The sequence below is a fragment of the Rousettus aegyptiacus genome, unplaced genomic scaffold, assembly GCF_014176215.1.
Source record: "Rousettus aegyptiacus isolate mRouAeg1 unplaced genomic scaffold, mRouAeg1.p scaffold_m13_p_6, whole genome shotgun sequence".
Classification (NCBI taxonomy): domain Eukaryota; kingdom Metazoa; phylum Chordata; class Mammalia; order Chiroptera; family Pteropodidae; genus Rousettus; species Rousettus aegyptiacus.
In genome coordinates, this window is record NW_023416309.1 from 15,373,379 (window position 1) to 15,392,550 (window position 19,172).

At 54.4% G+C, this 19,172-nt stretch overlaps 1 protein-coding gene across 2 annotated transcripts in view; it reads right to left on the reverse strand.

Annotated features, from left to right (window-relative positions):
* UNC5B (unc-5 netrin receptor B) overlaps nt 1-19,172 on the reverse strand; it is an 80,112-nt gene continuing 60,940 nt past the window's right edge. The window contains exons 2-17 of one of the 2 annotated variants that reach the window (XM_016162306.2): nt 17,981-18,205; nt 13,739-13,882; nt 13,159-13,262; nt 11,682-11,862; nt 10,806-10,973; nt 9,886-10,050; nt 9,629-9,661; nt 7,537-7,731; nt 6,843-7,232; nt 6,174-6,261; nt 5,181-5,349; nt 4,817-5,050; nt 3,206-3,355; nt 2,359-2,523; nt 1,344-1,525; nt 1-837 (exon numbers count right to left, since the gene is read on the reverse strand). In XM_016162306.2, the coding sequence (XP_016017792.1) occupies nt 672-837; nt 1,344-1,525; nt 2,359-2,523; nt 3,206-3,355; nt 4,817-5,050; nt 5,181-5,349; nt 6,174-6,261; nt 6,843-7,232; nt 7,537-7,731; nt 9,629-9,661; nt 9,886-10,050; nt 10,806-10,973; nt 11,682-11,862; nt 13,159-13,262; nt 13,739-13,882; nt 17,981-18,205 (2,759 nt within the window). In that variant the 3' untranslated portion in view covers nt 1-671. The remainder of the gene's footprint in view (nt 838-1,343; nt 1,526-2,358; nt 2,524-3,205; nt 3,356-4,816; nt 5,051-5,180; nt 5,350-6,173; nt 6,262-6,842; nt 7,233-7,536; nt 7,732-9,628; nt 9,662-9,885; nt 10,051-10,805; nt 10,974-11,681; nt 11,863-13,158; nt 13,263-13,738; nt 13,883-17,980; nt 18,206-19,172) is intronic. The other variant, XM_016162307.2, reaches the window with a different exon arrangement.

Consider the following 19,172-nt stretch of genomic DNA (forward strand, 5'->3'; position numbering starts at 1 on the left):
TGTGTTATTTTTCATTTTCTTTTCTTTTTTTTTTTTTCTTAAAAAGGACTTATCCAAATATCTGGATAATAAATCATTTGCGTTTCCTAAGAAACGGGGGTTTTCTTTTCCCTTGTGGTTTTGGTGTTTTTCTTCTTCTTTGAGCCTTACTAGCGGTTTGAAGCTTTCTTTCTTTCCTTTTCCTTTTAGCTTTTAGACAGGAGAAAGCAGTTTGTCTGAATTGTACTTGACTCTTCAAAGAGGAAAATGATGTGAAGAGAGGGAGCTTACAGAGGAGGGAGAAATAATAGCTGAGGAAGAAAACGAAGAGCAAAACTAAAACAAACTTAACCCAGAGGTCCCAGGGCTGTGGGTGGAGGGTGGGGGTAGAAGGAGGGCCACCCCCTTGCTCCCCTAACTGCTTCTAGAGGCCTCAGCCCCACCCTGGTTTCTGCACAGAGGCCAGGAGAGACAGCAGGGGGTGGAGAAGGAATACCAGATCCTCCAGACACCAGAGTACATGGATTTCCTAAGGCTGGTTGTGGTCTGAGGGTGGGGCAAGGGAGAAGGAGGAAGGGCGACTCTGCTGTGAGCTGGGGGGCACTGGAGGCTGAACCGCCCCATAAGAGGCTTCCTGGGCCTCCCTGCACCTGCCTCCTGCCAGTCCCTACCAGCCCGCAGTCTGGGACAGCTCAGCAGTCCCCGTCAGTGGCCATGGCCACCAGCATCTCACTCTTGCCCATCTCCTCCAAGGCACTCGCCAGGCTGTTGAGGTCCCCGTCATCCTGCTGCAGAGCTTCCCAGAGGTCCAGGATCACACCAGTGGGGCTTGCTTTGGTGGCAAAGTAGTTCAGGTACCTGGCAGAGGGAAGAAGGACACTGGGCTACCCAAAAGCTCGGTATCTCCCAGAAGCCTGGGCATGGAGGGAACATGAGGAGGTGAGATAACTGTGGGCTCTGGGCTCCCACAATCCTGGAATCCTGGGTTTGAATCGTAGTCCCTCTGCTTGGAGGCTGTGTGGCCCTGAGTAAGTCACTGTACCTCTCTGAGTTTTAGTTTCCTCATCTCTAAAATGGAAAAACTACCTTGCCCATCATCATTCATCACCTTGTTATTATTATCACTGACAGTCACTGGCCCCATGAGACTGTTGAAACCTAGTACTCCATTCTCTCTGCCTCCCACCATCATTCCCTGCCTGATCTCACCCCAAGCACTCCCCTAAGGGAAGGAAGAAAGGCTTAAACATCTTTGTAAATCCCACCCATTTCTAGTAAAGTGTCTTACTAAGACTAGACATCTTACTAGATGTTTCTCGGACTTAGCTGCAGTTTGGGTGGGCCAGGCCTGTCCCAGCACTTACCGGTCCATGGAGAGCTTCTTTGCCAACAGGCGCCAGTCATTGCCCCGTGAGCTGGGGGCGTCCAGGCTATTGCATATCTTCTGGCGGATGGACAGTGGGATCTTGAAGGCATAGGGTCCCAGCTGGGTGGTGACTGTGCTGCTGGGGGCAGAGCAGAGGGCGTCCAAGGAGCCAGCAGGTGTCTAGAAGGATCGGGGCATGAGTGAGAGGGGCAGAGGGCCCCCCATGTGCAATGCTGTGCATTTCCCCCTCTAGACTTCCTGCCTTAAAACTTTTGAGCTCATGGAGGCTCCAGTTACTCCCCACATCCCCTGGGTAGGCTCCAGCTGCTCAAAGGCCTTTTGTGGAGGGTCAGTCTCGGAGGGCCAGGGCTGCATGCCCGACCTCAGCCCACAGAGGGTGCACCATGCTAATGTATCACTCAGGATGAACACCAGTGCAGCCTCAGGATTAGGTGGTAACGAGGAGCCTCAGCCACAACCTAATCTACATGCACCTACTTTCACACACGTGGAAAACAAAATCTAGAACAGGGAAGTGACTTGACCACAGTCACGTGTCAAGTTAGTGGCACAGCTGGGTCTAGACCTGTATCTAGTGCTCTTTACACTGTACTGCCAGGCAGGTCTAGCACTGTCTTCCTGGGTGGCCTTGCCTTCATGAATCTCAGTCTAGATTTATAGTGGTGGAGAGCTGCAGGCTTGGGCAACTCAATGACCTGATACAAGGTCAATGGTATCTGTTCTCCCTGAAACCTACTTTCTCATCTCCCAGGAAGGGGTCACTGGATCTGTGTTCCCAGTGGTTGTGAAGATTTAGTGAGATAATCTATGTCGCCTGGTATAGTACATGCCAAGCATAGGGTTGGCACTCAAAAAATGGCAGCTGCTAACAAAAAGTGACCAAGTCTCAGCTCAGATTTGGGAGGTGAGGGGGACATGTCTTTGTGGGAGATGGCATTTCCACTCAGATGAGGGGGAGTATGGAGTCTGCATGCTGTACCCCTAACCCTCACCTCTGCCAGTGTGGTGTGCAGCTGGAATATCTGGCCTTCCCCTTCCACCTGCCGCACACAGATCTTGCAGGTGAACTCTGTGGAGGCTAGGCTGTGCCTCTCCAGGGTGAAGGTGCAGTGCAGGGCCTTCTGGCTGCCACTCCAAATATGATAGAAGGGGATCTCCTGAAGACAGAGAGGAGTCAGGGCCAGCCTGCCTTGGCCTCAGGGAATGGAGGCAGAGGCAGGTCATGGGGCCGGCATCAGGGAGGACTGTGGGCAGTTTTCTCAGGGGGGCAGTTCAGGCCTGTCTGCCCAAATGGACAGAGGAAAAGCTGGTCAAGGGCCCTTCAGCTGAGAAAGGGGAGGAGAAGGCACAAGTCCGAATGTGTGAGAGTGAGTGTGTGAGAGTATGTGTGTGCGTGCGTGTGTGTGTGTGTGTGTGTGTGTGTGTGCGCGCGCGCCTGGGGCTGGGAAGCCTATAGACTCAAAGGTGTCACAGATGAGTGGGGGCAGATGTGACCATCACAGATAGGTCTGGACAGTCTGCCAGGCATGAATGCTGTTAGAGATTATAAGGCTTCTTTGAAGATGATATGGACAGACATTTGTATGTGGGAGTGTGTGCTAAGGGTGGGGGAATGAATGTGGCCGTCAATGGCACCAAATGTGGGGATGTGCTTAAGGATGACTGGGAGGGAGCATGGAGAGGGGGATGGGAGGGAGACAGAATGGAAGGGCAGGGCTGTAGGGCCAAGGGAGAAGCAGGGCCTGGGTCTGAGAGGGGGAACTGGCATTCCCTGGGAAGACCCCTAAATGTACCCCTACCCCAACCCCAGTTCTCCCCGTCCTTCAGTCTAGCCCTCACCTGGTACTTGGCCAGCAGCTTGCTCCTCCAGTGGGCATGGGGGATGTCATGAAGAGAGAGGCGCAGGTTATGGTAACTGTCCTTAAATAGCAGGGGTTTTGGCTCCTCAACAAGGTAGCCGCCGAGGGTCCGTTCCAGCTCCAGCACCTCCTGTGGGCAGGGGTAGGGGGTCAATGGGAAGGGGGAGCTCATCATAATTGGTCAATGGGCCCTTTCTTACCACAAGCTTGAGGGTTGGGACAGATGCAAGCAGAGGGAACCATTGATGGCAGGGACCCTGTTAAGTACATGGCGGGGCATTTGGTAAGTGCTCTTAGAAGGCTTACTTGTGTATATATGGATGGATGGATGGATGGATGGATGGATGGATGGATGGATGAATAGAAAAATAGATGGATGAATGGACAGATAGTGGGATGATATGTGAATGAATTTATAGATGAATGGGTGGATAGATGGACTGATGGATGGATGAATAGATAGATAGAGACGGAAGGATATACAAATGAATGGATGTAAAATAGAAGAACAGATGGAAGGAAAGATAAATTGATGAATGAGTGAAGGCTGGATGGACAGAGGAACTGTTGACTAAATTAATATATAAATAGATGGGCAGAAAGTTGATGGATGGATGGATGGATGGATGGATGGATGGATGGATAGATAGATGGATGGACGGACAGATCAGGACTGAATAAACAAAGAATGGCATCATGTCAAAATGTGGCAACTTCCCTCTTAATCTCTAGTCCATTCTCTGGCCAAAGCTGAACATCAGCCAATGCCCTAGGACCAAGAGAGCCAAGTTACAAGGCCAGTTCCCAGGAGTCTCTAGCCCATTATGGGCCTCCTGGAATTTCAGATCAGCGTGGTCCCAGCAGGAGAAACTCACTCTCCCATGAGGCTTTTTCACCTTTACTGCATCAGTTGTCAACTTGGAGTTGGAGACAAGTCATGAGACTGGGAGACAAAGAAGCTGGAAAGGAGCACCTGTAAACAGGTGTCCTCCCGGTCTATGCCCCTGCCCACTGGACAGGTTCCAAATTCCTTGGCATGACCCCAAGAGTGTTGGGAAGCTGAGTCCATATCTCTCCCTCACACACTCACACCTCCTGCGTGCTTTCGTCACACAGAACGACACAACTGCCTTTGCACAGGCTGCTCTATCTCCTGGAATGCCCACCATCGTTCTCTGCCCTGAACACCTACTTCTCTTTTGGAGTGTGTCAGCTCTGTTGTGAAGCCTTCTCAGCCCCTTCCCTAGCAACCAAGGCCCTATAAGCCCCCTCCAGTTAGGTGCTCCCTCAGCCCTCTGGAAGACCACTGTAAAGTCAAGTGATCCCCTGTCTGTCTCCCATCCTCTAGCCTGGAACTTGGCAAGGGTGTAACTTGAGCCCAATTCATCTCTGTATCTTGAGAGTCTGATGCCATTTCCCTGTTCAAGGAACGAATAAATGAATGCATGAGGCTGTTATTGGTAGAGGGATGCCTGGAAAGTACCATGATCCTGGGGAAGGGGATACTAGAAGGTACCATGCAGTTGGCTGGCCGGGGGTGATGCACTTACAGGGTACCAGGGCTGTGTGGGTATCTGTGGCCTGGCCTTACCTTCAATGCTACAGGTGTGTCCTCCAGGCAGTAGACCCTGAGGCTGTACTCCAGAGAGGTGCAGAGGGCTGGGGCGAAGATGGCCAGCTGGAGCCGCTTGACTGCTGAGCGAGAATAAGACTCACCCGTGAACACATAGGTGCCCAGCTGGTCTAACAGGATATGGCAAGACCTGGCTTCCAGCTGGCAGTAGCAGGGTGTGTCCAGGGTCTCCTCATCCAGGGTCACCACCTCCTGCAGGGTAAGAGTTGGGGTGGGGCAGACAGGTCACAGGCAAAGCCCTAGAGTGGCCCATCCAGGTTGGGCCAGGGGGAAAGGAGGCAGGTTCAGATAGTGGGCCAGGCCCCCAGACTTGGCTCCTCACCTCCCAGTGGCCCTGGTGGGCCTGGGTCTTGAGCTGGAAGATCCAGTCGCTGGCACTGACTTCGGCACAGTGGGGCACTGTGAGGATGACGGGGCGGCACAGCAGGAGGCCTGTGGGCCCGCAGGTCACCGAGGGGCTCAATACTGTCTGGGTCCCTTCCGAAAGTGGGCTGGGGGCAGGAGGGAGGCAGTGAGGGGAAGTCCGAAGAGCTCGGCCAAGGCTCCGATGGGAGTTGGGCTCCCACCTCTGCTCTGACTCCTGGGGTGACGGAGGGCAGGTCTCTACCCCTGGGGCTCCCAGAGGTCAAGGGTTAAGGAGAGGCAGAGAAATGGCATAGACCTTCAGACTGTGTCCAGTTTTTTGATATCACATTATGACATTCTCACAGGCAAATTTTTGCTCAGTTTCAAATGTTCTGCACTTGGAGTATATTTGATAGGTGTTGCTAATCTGTCCTCTGGAAAGCTGGTACTGCTCTACACTCCCACCAGCATGCCGTGGAGGGCTGTGTTCTGTGCTTTTGCCAGTATAAAGGTATTAGTGTTTGAAAAAAATCTTTACAAATGCATGAATCAAAAAACTCTCAATATCTCACAGCTGTTTGAATCACTATTTGACTACAAAACCTATTTGCCATTGTGTATGTGTGTGCGTGTAACAGAGTGTATGTAAATCACTTGTTCATATCCTTCGCTCATTTTTGTACTAAGATGTTCAGTTTTCTTTATTGGTCTTTAAAACTTCTTTGCACAGTAAGGATATTATAGCCAGTTTGTCAATTGCCTTTTAAGTTATATGATTGTTGTGCTGGTTCTGCATATTGCAGATGTAGACATAAATATATCAGTGTTTTCCTTGGAGGACTAGCTGGCCTTAGGATCAGGCTTACAAAGGGAGAAGGTGATATTTGAGCCCAGGGTGGGCAAGCAGCAAGGAGAGAGAGGAAGAGGAAGCGGGCAGCCCGGAGTGGGGGTGGTTGGGGTCTCTACTCACAGGGTGTCTTCTGCCTTGTTGATAAGGAGGTACATCTCGTAGAACTTGCCCTGGGGGATGGCTCCATTGGGCACCAGCAAGCTGACCCCTAACGAGAGAGGAAGGTCAGCAGGGAGGTTCTGAAGGGAGTCCAGGAACTTAGAACAAGGGATGGGGAGAGGAGGTCTGGAAGTGGGTGCAAGGACAGGCCTGGCCACTGACGAGAATGCTTGTCAGTAACACAGGGGCCTTTGGTATCGTGATGGGGTGTAGAAATGGGGCAAAGACCAGGAGTCCGAAAGTCTCAGTGCTGGCTCCAGCCTTGAGCATGACATCGGGTAACTATAAACTGCTGGCTTTGCAACCTGAGATGGGCACCTCTGCCCTTTCTGCTGCCAGAACCTAGGATAGCCTTATAGGTCTGTTCAACTACATGGGGTATTCTTGCTCACTTAACAGATAGAGAGACTGAGGTTTAGAGAGTGGCTGGACCAAGGTTCTTCTTCCCTAGTGAGACAGAGGCAGGCCTGGACCCTGGGCCCTCCACTTTATAGTCACATTTTCCCCAGGGGCTCACTTTCCTCATCTGTGAAATGGGATCAGGGAAGCCTGTCTTCTGCTGGGTAGTGCTGGGCTGTCCAGAGAGGATGTGCTGAAGCCAGGCTGACAGGCAAGCAGAGAGAGACCCACCTGTGCCAGGGATGCTGAGCCTCCCGCCCAGACAGCCAAAGGTGCCACTGACGCTGCTCCCTGGGTCACGGGGCAGGCCCAGGAGCTGCTGGGAGCCAAGGCTGGCACTGCGCAGGTGCAGGAAGTGGGTGTCCCGGGAGAAATCGCCAGGGTACGTGCCTGGCGGCAGGACCCCTAGCAGGTCGGCCCCATCTGGCAGGCCTGACCCAGAGCCGGTGGTGCTAGAACTGTAGACCTTGATCTTGAGGCTAGGCAGGGGGTCCAGCAGAGGTGAGTTGGTCATGGGGATCTTGTCGGCCGAGTCCTGCAGGGCATACATGGGCCCACGATAGATGCCGGCACTGGCTGTAAGGTCCGGAGGCACAGAGGGGTGCAGGAGCTGCGGGTGGTCTGCAGGGGTAGGGAGCACAGTCAGATCCAGCTGTGCCTCGCTGGCTCAGTCCCACATTCTGCTCCTGCTGGGAGCCCTCTTGTTGCAAAACCCCACCCAAATGTCCAGCAGGGACTTAGCAGCTTGGGTACCCTTTCCTTTTATGCATCCCTCTAATCATTACTAATCCACAGCTATCTCTAGAACAAACTCTGGTAAAACCTCAGAGGGAGTCTAGAGCCCCCACACTAGTAGAGGCTGGCTGCCACACCCCGCTGGCTGCCCAGCCCCCACCCACCAGCTCAGGTGTTCCCAGATCCTTACTGGGCCTTGCAGTCTTGAAGTTGACTGGGTGGAAGCCTCCAGTGAGGGCAGCAGACGAGTCGGTGATGTCAGTGTCCAAGTCTCGGCATTTGCGGCGGTACACCACCACTCCCACCACCATGAGGACGGCCACCACCACGAGGATGGACACCACGAGGCCGGCGTACAGCGCCACATCCCCCGAGGACTCCAGGACTGCAGGGACAGGAGGGCCTGGTGAGGGGTAGGGATGGCGACCCAGGCCCTAGGGGAGCCAGGGAAGCCCAAGGTCCCTGGGTGGGGGGGGGGGGCACGTGGCTTAGGACTGAACGGTGCTATGCTGGGTTCTAGTCTGAGCTCTGCCATGACAGTCTGGTGCCTCCAGGCAAGCCCTGAACCTCTCTGAGCACGAGTCTGTATAAGTAAAACAGTCTCAGAACCCCCCTGCCTGCTCCCCTCTAAGTGTGGCAAGAAGAGGCAAAGTGACTCTTGGTTACTCCCAAGAGCAACCAACTCATTGCTCACGGCTGAGGAGGAGACGGGGTTTGTAGTTCAGTCACAAGAGCCACAATTTATCCTATCAGAGCCGGGATTAGACCCAGAGATTCATTTGCAGCCCGTAGCACTCTCCAGGGGACGAGAGGCCCTAGCTCTGTGAGTGGCAGCTCTGACCTTCCCATTTCCCATTCTGTGTGGAGGGTGGGAAGTGGAGGGGCATGGGGGGAGTAGGAGGAAGGGAAAGAGATGAAGGGCAATGGGGTGGAGAGGAGGTGAGCAGGTGGAGGGGAAGGAAGGGGCTCAGAGAAACAACCCTTGGCTACACTCCCCTCCCCAAGGCAGGCCATCGGGCTGGGGGACACCCAGCTCTGGTGGTGGGGATGGCGGCGGGGTAGGCTGCTATACAGATGGAAATAACTCCATGTGGCCAGGCAGGAAGGGGTAAGGGTCACGACCTAGGGTCTAAAGTAGGCCTGAACAACAGAACTTTCTATGACAATGGAAACATTCCATGTCTGCACTGTCCCACATGACAGCCACCAGCCACACGTGGCTACCGAATAACTGAAATGTGGCTGGCGAGACTTCGAACTGAATTTTAAATGTATTTCGTTTTAATTAAGGTAAATGTAAGTCTGAATAGCCACCCACACATGGATGTAGTAGCTACCACACTGGATGTGTAGGCAGAACCAAGACAGCTGCTCTTCCCTTTGCTTCCTGTGGGAGCTCCAGGCAGCACCCATCCACTCTCTCCCCTCCCTTGAGCCCTCAGAAAGGTAGGCTGCTTTTCCCGCCTGGACCCCTGCAGCCCCATTCCCCTGGGATAAGCCTGAGCCTGCAGCAAGGTAGGGCATGACGCTTGCCCACTTCTGCTACTGTCTAGCCCCTGTCTCCCCTCAGTAGCCCTCAGGGCTGAGCCCCCTACCTCTCTGGCTCCCCAGGCTGGGCTCTGCCTCCTGATATTCTCCATAACCACTGGGGGCCACTGGTCTAGTGATCTAGTGATTTACTGTTCCTAATCAGTCACCAGCCTGGTCCCCCAGTGAACTGGGCCAAGAGCCTCACTGATTTTATAATTCCAGAATTATTTGGAAACTGTGGTTTAATTACCACAGGCCAATCTGCCCAAGCAGCTTTACTACTCTAGAGTTAGGGCAGAGCAGCCTCTGGGGGCTGACGTGGACCATGGGTTACCCTGAGGACTTCAGAGGCTTTGGCCCAGCTGCTGGGGGCACAGTGCAGGGCTCTGAGAAGAACAGGTGCGGGCCTGCCCACTGGCCCTGTCCCAGACAGGAAGGCCAAGGGGATGGATGGGGCTAAGAGCACCAGCTTTGACCACAGAAACATTTCAGTTCAAACCCTTGCTGGACCCTTGGATAAGTCCCTCCTCTCTGAGACTAGTATTCTTCTATTATGGGAGGGTCAAAATGATGCCTTAGGGCCTTTCTGTCAGCCAAGGGTCTGCACATCTGCATGAGCATCAAGTCCTAGGAACCGCAGGGAGGGTTGGTGGGGAGTCACCTTCAGCTCCCATGGCCCTGCCCCCCACACCCTGGAAAAGCCAGCCAAGAGAACCCCAGAGGAAAGAAGACAGCCATGAAATGGGACTTACGGTGGCTTTTGGGGTCACTTAGAGTTTTCTTATCTGTCGAGGGAAATAAAGGGAAAGACAATGACACAGGCGGCAAGGAAAGGTGGTAGAGAAGGTGATGGGGAACGGTGCAGATGAAATGATCGATGTGGTGGGTGGGCAAAGGCCTCAAAGGGCTGCTCCACTGCAGGTTGGGCACGGAGGCCTGGGGGTGGGCTGGGGTCCCTTATCCAGTTCCGGAGCTCCCACCCCTAGGCCCCACCTTCCTGAGGACTCACTTTGCATGCACAGCCCGTCGGTGCAGTTTTTGGAGTCGAGCAGAGTCCCACTGCAGTCTCGGCCTCCGTTCTGGGGCGGGGGCGCCATGCACTCACGACTGCGCCAGTGGGCGCACTCAGTGCTACAGGCCGACCACTTGCTCCACTCCGTCCATGCTCCGTCCACTGTAGGAGCACAGCACATAGCACATGGGAACACATGCGTGCACATAGACATGTACACGCAATTATGTGCACAGAAAATAGCAATGTACCACGCAAGCCATACAAAGAAATCCATGCCATATCAACGCGCCCCACGCCGATGCAGAGTCAGGTGTACTAGGTGGGTAAAATGAACACAAGTATATGCATAAGGTCACTCACACAGATGCAGCCCATTGCAGAAGTGTATTCACAAGGACACAAACCCAGGGTGAAAATACCACACTGCTCATACAACATGTAACCAAAAAAGAGCACACAGCAAGACACGTAAGAACAAATAGATGGAGATGCGGAATCAGACAAAGATGAAAGGAGACGACTGCTACAGGATTAGGGTTGGTGGCCGAAGTGTGCCTGACAGTCGAGTGCGGGAGCACAGGCTTCCTGACCCAGGGCAGCTCTGGGACCTTGGCTCAGGGGACTGACACTGAGAATCCTTGGCTTGGTGGCAGAAGAGGCCACCCCTCAGACCACAGCTCAGAGCCTCTGCCTCCACTCTCCAGCAGCCCGGGGAAGGACAAGAAGTCAGCGGTCGTAGCATCTAGTCCAGCCTTCTTGGCTAACTGTGGGTCCTGGAACAAGCACCTGCTGCTCCCCACAACGGGAGAGAATGGCTCCCTTGACTCTGATAGACCCCGCAGCACAGGAGGCAGGGCTGGGAGCTAGACGTGGGCCTGGATGTGGGGAGGGTGCCATCTGGCCAGCAGCCTTACCTGGGCATATGGTGGTGCAGGCAGTCTTCTGGAAGGCCTGGCCCTCGCAGAAGGCTCCTCCATTGAGTGGGGTGGGGTTGGTGCAGGTCCGTGTGCGCTTCTGCCAGCCGCGGCCACAGCGGTTGGAGCAGGGTGACCACTCTGCCCAACTGGACCAGCCGCCGTTTACTGCAGGGGCAGTGGGTATCACCCAGTTGGCCTGCTTCTGCAAACCATGGGCCCCTCAAACCTCACTCCCCACCCCTGAGGAGGCCGCTCCACTGAGAATTGGCCCTTCCTAATTGGGCCCCTCCTGCCTGCAGGGCTGAGAACTCAGGTATCCATGGGCAGAACTGGGGTGCAACCATCAGCACCAGAGGAGACTCAAGAGGTAACTGTCTATTCCCTGCCCCACTGTTTAATGGCAAACAAAGGTTCAGAGAGGGCTGACACTGAACCAATACATGACTTTTTCTATAACACTCCAGTTATCTCAGCTGTGGCTCCACCCCTCACACCCAAGGGGACAGCAATAAACAGCCCAAGGGCCTGGCCAACAGTCCCTAGTCTGCTAGGACATGGTACATGGATGGGGCTATGGGGATGCTGACCGAGCCCTGCCCCAGCCCCAGTTCTGAAAGGACTGGGTCTCCCTCAGGGACAGGCAAACGGCCTAAGAAGAGGTGAGTGCTCCTGGTTAGGGACCCAGGTGTGCCTGACATTACTGCTAGCGTAGCTATGTGATCTTGGTGAAGGAACCTCCCCTCTCTGGCCTCTTCCTCCTCGCCATTCACCAGGGCCCTGCTGGCCTCCTGGGCAGGGCAGGGCAGGCGGGCCATCTAGCCCTGGGCTCTCCCCACTCCTTCTGCCGTGCCGGCCCGCGACTCAGGGCTGTACCATAGACAATGATTGTGGCTGTGGTGCTGCGGCGCTTAGCCACGATATTCTTGGCCACGCAGGTATAGTTGGCGGTATCTGACAGGCGGGCCTGGCGGATGATGAGGTTGTAGTCGATTGTGAGCAGGAAGTTGGTGTCCTGGGCGGGGTCAATGATGTCCTCGTTCTTGAGCCATTCCACCTGCACAAAAGCAGGGTGGAGGGGTATGAAGGCACGGGGGCCAGAAGGTAGCAGAAGCAGGCAGGCATCCCAGGAAGTGAGCCCTCTCTGGAGGGCTCGGGAGGCCTGACCATAAACAGGACAGCAGTTCTGTCCACGTCCACCCACAGTGGTGACATAGCAAGGCAGGACCTCCACGTGCCAGGCACTGTGCTGGATGCTACGGAACACAGTGGTTAAGATGACCACCCATCAGCTGGGAAATGGCCTCAATTTCATCAAATATAAGATGAAATTTAACAGCATCTGCCCCACAGGACTGTTGCAAGGACTGACTGAGTCAGCAGGTGGCAAGTACGGAGCACAGCGCCTGGTTCACAGTAAGTACGAAACCAGTTTTGGCTAGTAGCACACACCTTCGTCATAACTCTTCAAACTGACTCCCTCAGCCAAGGTGAGAGGCCTGGCAGGTGATTAAAAACATGGTCCCTGGGTTCAAATCCCAGCTCTGCCATTCACTAGCTGGGTCACTCTGGGTGACCGTTTCACCCCTCACAGCACTGTTTTCCCAGCCATAGATGGAATGGTGACATCCACCTTAGACAGTTGCTGTGAAGACCAGCATGCCGAGCGCCCAGCACATGTGGAAGCCCAACAAGAGGTAGCTATCATACGGGGTGTCTGTCTGGGCCCATTTTACAGATGAGGGCATGGCTGGGGAAGGCTAAGTGGTTAGGGCAAGGTTCTGGGGTCAGATGGGCTGATTCTGAGCTGGAACTGCAGGGGCCTGTCTTCCCCAATCCATCCTACCGGCATCTCTGGCAGCAAAGCCGAGCTCTCCTCCGTGCCCAGCTCTGGCTGCTGGACCACCAGTGCAGGAAGTGGGAGAGGCAGCATGTCTGGGACACAGCAGGAGTGGAGAGCAGGGAAAGGTGGGCACTGCCCAGGGATGCAAAGACCATGTGGTAAGGGGAAGGGGTGGCCAGCTTGTGCAGTGAGGACGCACTCGAGACATATGCGTTATGGTACTCTTTGGTGTCCGTAAAGCTGGGCCTTGGGTTCTGGGTGGGGCAGGGGGAGAGTGTATATGGCCATGTCCCTTGACCCTGAGGTCTAGCCCAGCTCTACCCCATCCCATGGGCTTATACCAGCGGAGGGCCCAGCTGAGGTCTGGCATGTGCTGAGTTCTGCAGAGGTCCCAGTTCCTTTCTTTGTAAAATGGGGAGGGCTCTGGGTGGCCGAGGCACTATGGCTGGTGGTAAATACCATGCCTGGCTGGCCTCCACTCTGCCCAGCATTCCCCGTGTCTCCGCTCACCTCAGCCACAGGCACCCCCTCCGGGGGGCGGCACTGCAGGAGAACCTCATGGTCCAGGGGTACTTCCTTGCCCAAAGGCTCCTGATCGAAGTTCTTGCGCAGGTCTGGGAGGAGGGAAAGGGTCCCAAGACACAGTCAGGGAGGGCAGAGTGGGAGACTGAAGTGTCCTACTCTAGCCACTAGGTGGCAGTGCACATCAAGAGAACATTTATGGGGAACACCTGGCCTTTACCTAAGGCAGTCCCTCTTCTCCAAAGTGGAGGCCTCACCAGGTGGAGTTGAGGGAACAGGCTTCCTTCCCTAACTCTAGGATCCTAAGCGCATGGTGGTCTGGGGTGGTAAGGAAGCTGGCAACTTCCTTATACAGAAGTAGGTGAAAAAGGGCCGTTAGACATCTAGGAGACAGAGGCGGCCCAGGTTCTGGGTCTAGAAGCCCTCTCTGAGCTGACATCCATGGGCCCTGATGCCTCTGTGGTGGGCATCAGCCAGATGCCCACGCAGATGCGGAATTCTCTGTCCAGGATCCACAGGGAAGGGGAAAGAGCCCGAGGAATGGAGTGGGGGTGTCAGGGCGGCATACATGCAATGCGGACATAGGCCCGGTGACTCTTGGTGGTGCCCGCAGAGCTCCAGGCCACGCACTGGCACCAGTAGTCTTCCAGTCCGAACAGCTCCTCCACCTGCTGCCGAGACACCTCAATCTGCACCTCTCGTACCCGCAGGCCTGGGAAGAAGAGAGAGATGGCATCAGGGTGCAGGTCTGAGGACACAAGACATAGGTCATGGCACTATGAAATCTCTCTCACCCCCAGTCCTGTTGGCCCTTCTACCAAGCGCCTCTCATTTCCATCTGTTTTTCTTATGTCTTCTGCCTTGAGCCCACCCTACTACCAGTGCAGCTCACCTGGAAATTGAAATGGCTAGCACAAGCCCTCTGCAAAGCCTCCAATCCACTTTCCACCCTGCAGCCAGTGTGAGCTCCTCAAAATGCACAGATGGCATGTCATTCCCCTGGTAATGCCTCCAGTCCTCTCAACATAAAGACCCAGACACTCTACCTGGGCCCCAGGCCCTGCACGATCTGACTGCAGCCTCGCTGGGCATTTTTTAGACCCTTACGTTCCCCTGGCCTCTCTGGCCATAGGGCCTTTGCTCATCCAGTCTCTTGCCTGCAACTCCTTTCTGTCCCTTCTGTCCAGTGAACTCTCGGTCAGCTTTGGGTTGGACCTCACTTGTGGAGGGAAGCCCCCTCCCCCCAACCCTGGCCCACCCACTCTCAAAGTGCTACTCAGCGCTTCCGCTACTGCACTGGACATTGATCTGTTCCTGCCCAACCTGATTTCCTCATAGCACTGACCAGTATTTGGAATTATATTATTTATTGATGTGTTCATGTATTAACTGGCTATCTCATGCAGGAGAATGAGGAGGGGCTTTGCCCTGCTTACTGCTGTGGCTCAGAAAAGAGGCTCAACGACGTATCTGAAAAGAGCATGTGGCCTCTCCCTAGTCATGACTCAGGAGCCTGTGAGGCCAGAGCTGTGGGGACGCCCATCTTCCTGGGAGGCCCCTGACCTCTCAGTGGTTCCCTGCCAGGGCTGGGGGCCTCCCTGGACAACTGCATCCACTGCCCCACAGAGAAGGAAATCACTCATTTTTCTGCCATCTCTCTCTTGACAAAGCCTCTATGCTCAGGAAAAGAGTGAGCCCTTCTGAATTAGGGTGCTCATCCTAAGCTCCTCTCCAAAGCTTGTAGGAGGACTGTGAGGCCTCCTCTTCCAGGAAGCCCTCCCTGACCCACCCATCTCAGAATTCCTAAAGCTGTTCCTCCTTGCCATGATGTGTCCCAGCTCACTCAGTTGCACATGGGTTCTGATAAGCTCCTTGAGGGTAGGACAGTCAGCTGTACACAGTGTCATACTGTGGCATGGTGGTTAAGCATAGGGCTGGACAGATGGACAGGTTTGAATTCTGGGCTCACTCTCATGCCCCAGCTGTGTGACCTTCACTAAGTTACCTAGCCTCTCTGAGCCTCAGTTCCCTCATCATAGTAAAATGCTCAGGGTAAACTCTAAATGAGTCATGGCAGTTACTCTGCCACAGCACATAGCTTAAGCTATATACAAATCAACTCTGGCAGCACGTTTGGACCTTTCCAAGCCTCTTCCTTTTATATTTAGAGGAACTGAGACTCAGAGAGGGTAAGCAGCAGGTACAAAGTCCCATAGCAAGTTGCCAGCAAAACCAAGATCAGCTCTCTGGGTGTGTTCCCTAGGTTAGAGCTCTATTTCCTAACACATGATGCCTCTCTGGAGCTCTCCCGATAAAGTCATTGCCTTCACTTTCCTGCATCATAGGGGGAGTGGGTCTTGCCCAGGGAACCCAGACAGTGAGGAGAATCCCCTCCTGATGGCCAGGGATCTAAATGGGAGTGGGGTAGGGTTTGCTGTCAGGAAACACAAGAGAAAGGCTGCTTTGGGGGCAGGTGGGGGTTTCTGCCCTCTTGCAGTGGCTGCCTAGGGTGCTGACCCAACAAATGATGCTGCATGGCCCGGGGCAGGGGAGCAGGATCCCTGCCTGTTATTTTCCAGGCAATGAGCCTCGAAGAGTGGTTCTTTTCAGGGGAGTCATCCATCCAGAAGGTTTCAGCAGCACCCATCAGGACAGAGGAAAACCATCACCTTGGGCGGCTCAACACCTTGGCAATGGTTCCAGCAGGCAGAGAGGAGGAAGATGAGGCCTTCGGTCCCCCAGACTTGGGCCTGAGAATCAGGTGTCCTCCCCAGCATGGTGGCCATGTGGCAGGCAGTACCTACGCCAGGATACAGAGCTAGGCTGCCTGCCCCAACCTGGCATGAGCTGGTGGGCTGGCCTGTCCTGCCTCTCCTGGCCCAAAGCTGTCATCTTCTGTGTTTTCAGGGCCTCAGAGAGTGCTAGGAAGGGCCAGGGGTGAGGAATAGAAGGCTTGCTTGGAGGTAGCCACATTGATGCTCAGGGAGTAGCCTCTAGGAGCAACGTCCATTCTTTGTAGCTAATGGGGACAACAGTGTCCCAATTTCTAGGAATGGCAGGGCTTATGTGCCTAGTAGCAGGGGTGTAAAAGCCATGCTGTTACTATTACTAATAATTGCAGGGGCTGCGTGGTTCCCCAGCACGGTATACTGTCCCCTTACTCTGCCTGGACCCTCATGGCTGACCTCTAATATAGACCAGAGGGACTCGGAGAAGTAAGTCCAGGTTTCTAGAGAGGACAAGAAAAACCCATAAAGAAGATGGAGGAAACATGTTTATGGAATGCCTACTGGGTCCTGGCACTGTGTTCAGCATGGTGTGGGCATCACTTTCTTCTGTCCTCACCGGGACCTTCTGTCAACATTCCAATTTACAAAGAGGTGGACTGAGCTCAGAGGGGCTGAGTAACTTCCCCAGGGTCACACAGCCAGAGAGTGGGGGCAGCTAGGATATATATTTTTTCTTCAAAAATTCCTTTTTTATTTTTAGATCTTGGGTGAGAACGAGACTCCAAATCTATTCTTAAATGTTTGGTAAAATACACATAACATAAAACTTACCATTTTAACCATTTTTAGTTCAGAGGCATTAAGTATATCATGGGGTATAGTTTTAAGCCTGGGTGGTTCTGAAATGTGTGAGCTTTTTATAGAGAAACAGAAGTTGGAGGAGACAGAAAGAAGGCGAGAGAGAGAAAATATCAGGGGAGAGATACAGAAACTGAGCCTGAGAGAGAGAAGGAGAAAGAAAAAGAAAGAATGAAAGTAAGAGAGAGAGGGACACATAAAGAAAACAGACAGACACAGAAGGAGACGGGAGACAGAAGGAAAGAAGAGAGGGCTAGAAAAGCAGGAGAAAGGAAAGGATCAAGGAAGAGATGGCAAAAATAAGACAAAAGCTAAGGCATGCACTGCGGCCAGGGAGCCACCCTGAACTTGGGTTGGCTGGGGCTGCCCAAAGCTGGCTGGCCGCAGGCGACCAGCAGCGGATGGCCCTCTTCCCTGTCTTGAGCCCTGGGAAAGCCTTCCCACCCCCAAGGGTTCCTATATTGCAAACAGGGGCCTGGGGACAGACAACCCCCCACCACCAACTTAGCCTAAGGTGACCAACCACTGGTGCAGGCCAGGCTCTGAGAGATGTGCAGAGCCCAGGGCTCTGCCTCTTCCTTCCCCTGGGGCGGGGGGGGGGGGGGGGCGGGGAGGGGCACCAGAAGGGAGGGGCCTCTCAAGATTTGGGTTACACCCTCACAGCACATCTATGATTATTCACTTAATATTATTAACCTTTCTTAAAAAGCCTTTAAAAAAAAAAAACTAAAACAATTTCTATGAAGGAAACATCATATCATTGCTATGAATAGAAACATATCACTTCCGCAAACAGTCGGTGAAACTAATGATGGTCTAGAATCCTGGTTAGGCTCTGGTTCCTCTTTGTTAAATGGGCCACGCAGCAGGTGCTGGGGGTGGTGGTGAAAGAACCCCCCTGTTCCCCCACTGGACTTGCTCCCTGATATGAGCAGGATGGAAAGAAAATGGAAAAGGGAACACATGCTCAGCCCAGCAAGGGATTAGGTGCTGTATCATTTGGTCACCCAAAGTCAGGCTAGGACATGCAGCCCTCCCTGGGGAAACACTGATCCGGGGTGAACCCCAGAGGGAAAACTGAGGTCCAGAGGGGCATCAAGGCTGTGTGAAGTCTCACGTGGAGCCTAGGGTGGAGTGAGGCCCAGGACCCAGCATCCCGAGAACCTCTGGGCCCGGGGTGTCCCGAGTGTCCTGGGGGTGACCAGGTGAGTGGGGTGGCTCACCGGTGGCCTCGTCCCTGTCCTCCTGTGTGACATGGTCATTCTGGCTGACCCATTCGCCGTTGCACTTGAAGTAGATCTGTGTGGCGGGGAAGGCGCGGCAGCTCAGCTCGACCGGCTTGTTCTTCACGATGTAGGCATCCTGCGGCTCCTGGAGGAAGTGGGGCAGTGGCTCAGCTGGTGCCGATGGGAAGGAGTCAGGGAGCACCTCGCTGCCCGAATCAGTGCCTGTGGAAGGAAGGAGGGCTCTGTGATGCCAAAGGCTGGCAGGCTGGGGTACCCCTTGATTCCCCCAGGAGTCCAAGGAAGAGTAAGGGAGCAACCAGAGGAGACCTGCTGGAGACGCCCTCTTTGACCTGAGCAAGGTCTGGCTCTCCCGGGCCTCAGTTTCCCCACCCCACCCTGCCGTTAAGTGCTTTGATGACAGTCCCAGATCTATAATGCTATGTGTGATTCTGTTTCTTTACAGATGGAGGTTTCACAGCGGCCTGGGGAGGTGAGGTGACCCATCAGGGTGAGGACACCCCTCCAGCCTTCCCTAATGTCCCCTGTGCTGCCCTACCCGGCCTTCCTGCAGTTCACCACAGTACATGAAGGGCTGGAATGAGGCTGAGGCTGAAGCTCAAACCAGGCCAGTTCTGCCCCGAAGCCACAGCTGCCCTTTGTAGCCAGGCTGATGAAAGTGGGGAGAAGAGCCAAGGCCTGCAGTGGTGTGGAGTGGGGTGAGGTGGGGTGGCGCACCACGCCTGGACTCCCTGGTGCAGCTTGGCGGGCCTCCTCTTCCAGGAAGCCCAAGGCAGGTGGCAGCATGGAGGGGTAACCTACCTTCCCAGCAGCCCCCACCCTGAGCCTCCCTTGTCTGGTCTGGGGCTCTGACCCACCCCTTAGCCTTCCCACCTCAGCATAATCCACACCCTCTGCCGGAAGGATGAGGAAACTTTAGAAGCTGGGAACACAGTGAGGCTGTCAATCTCCTCTCTGAAAGGGGCCAAAAGGAAACCCTGGCCACCAGCCTCCCTGGAAAGAACAGCACCTCAGGAGGTGAGACAAACAGGAAGGGAGAGCAGCCGGCCGCCGGCGCTAGGAGGGGGAGAAACCAGGCTGGGCCAGGCTACTGGTTCACAATCCGCTTAGGAAAGTTGTCTTTCCAATGCCCTGTCACCGTCCCAGAGCTCCAGAACCTCAAGTGGGGCTG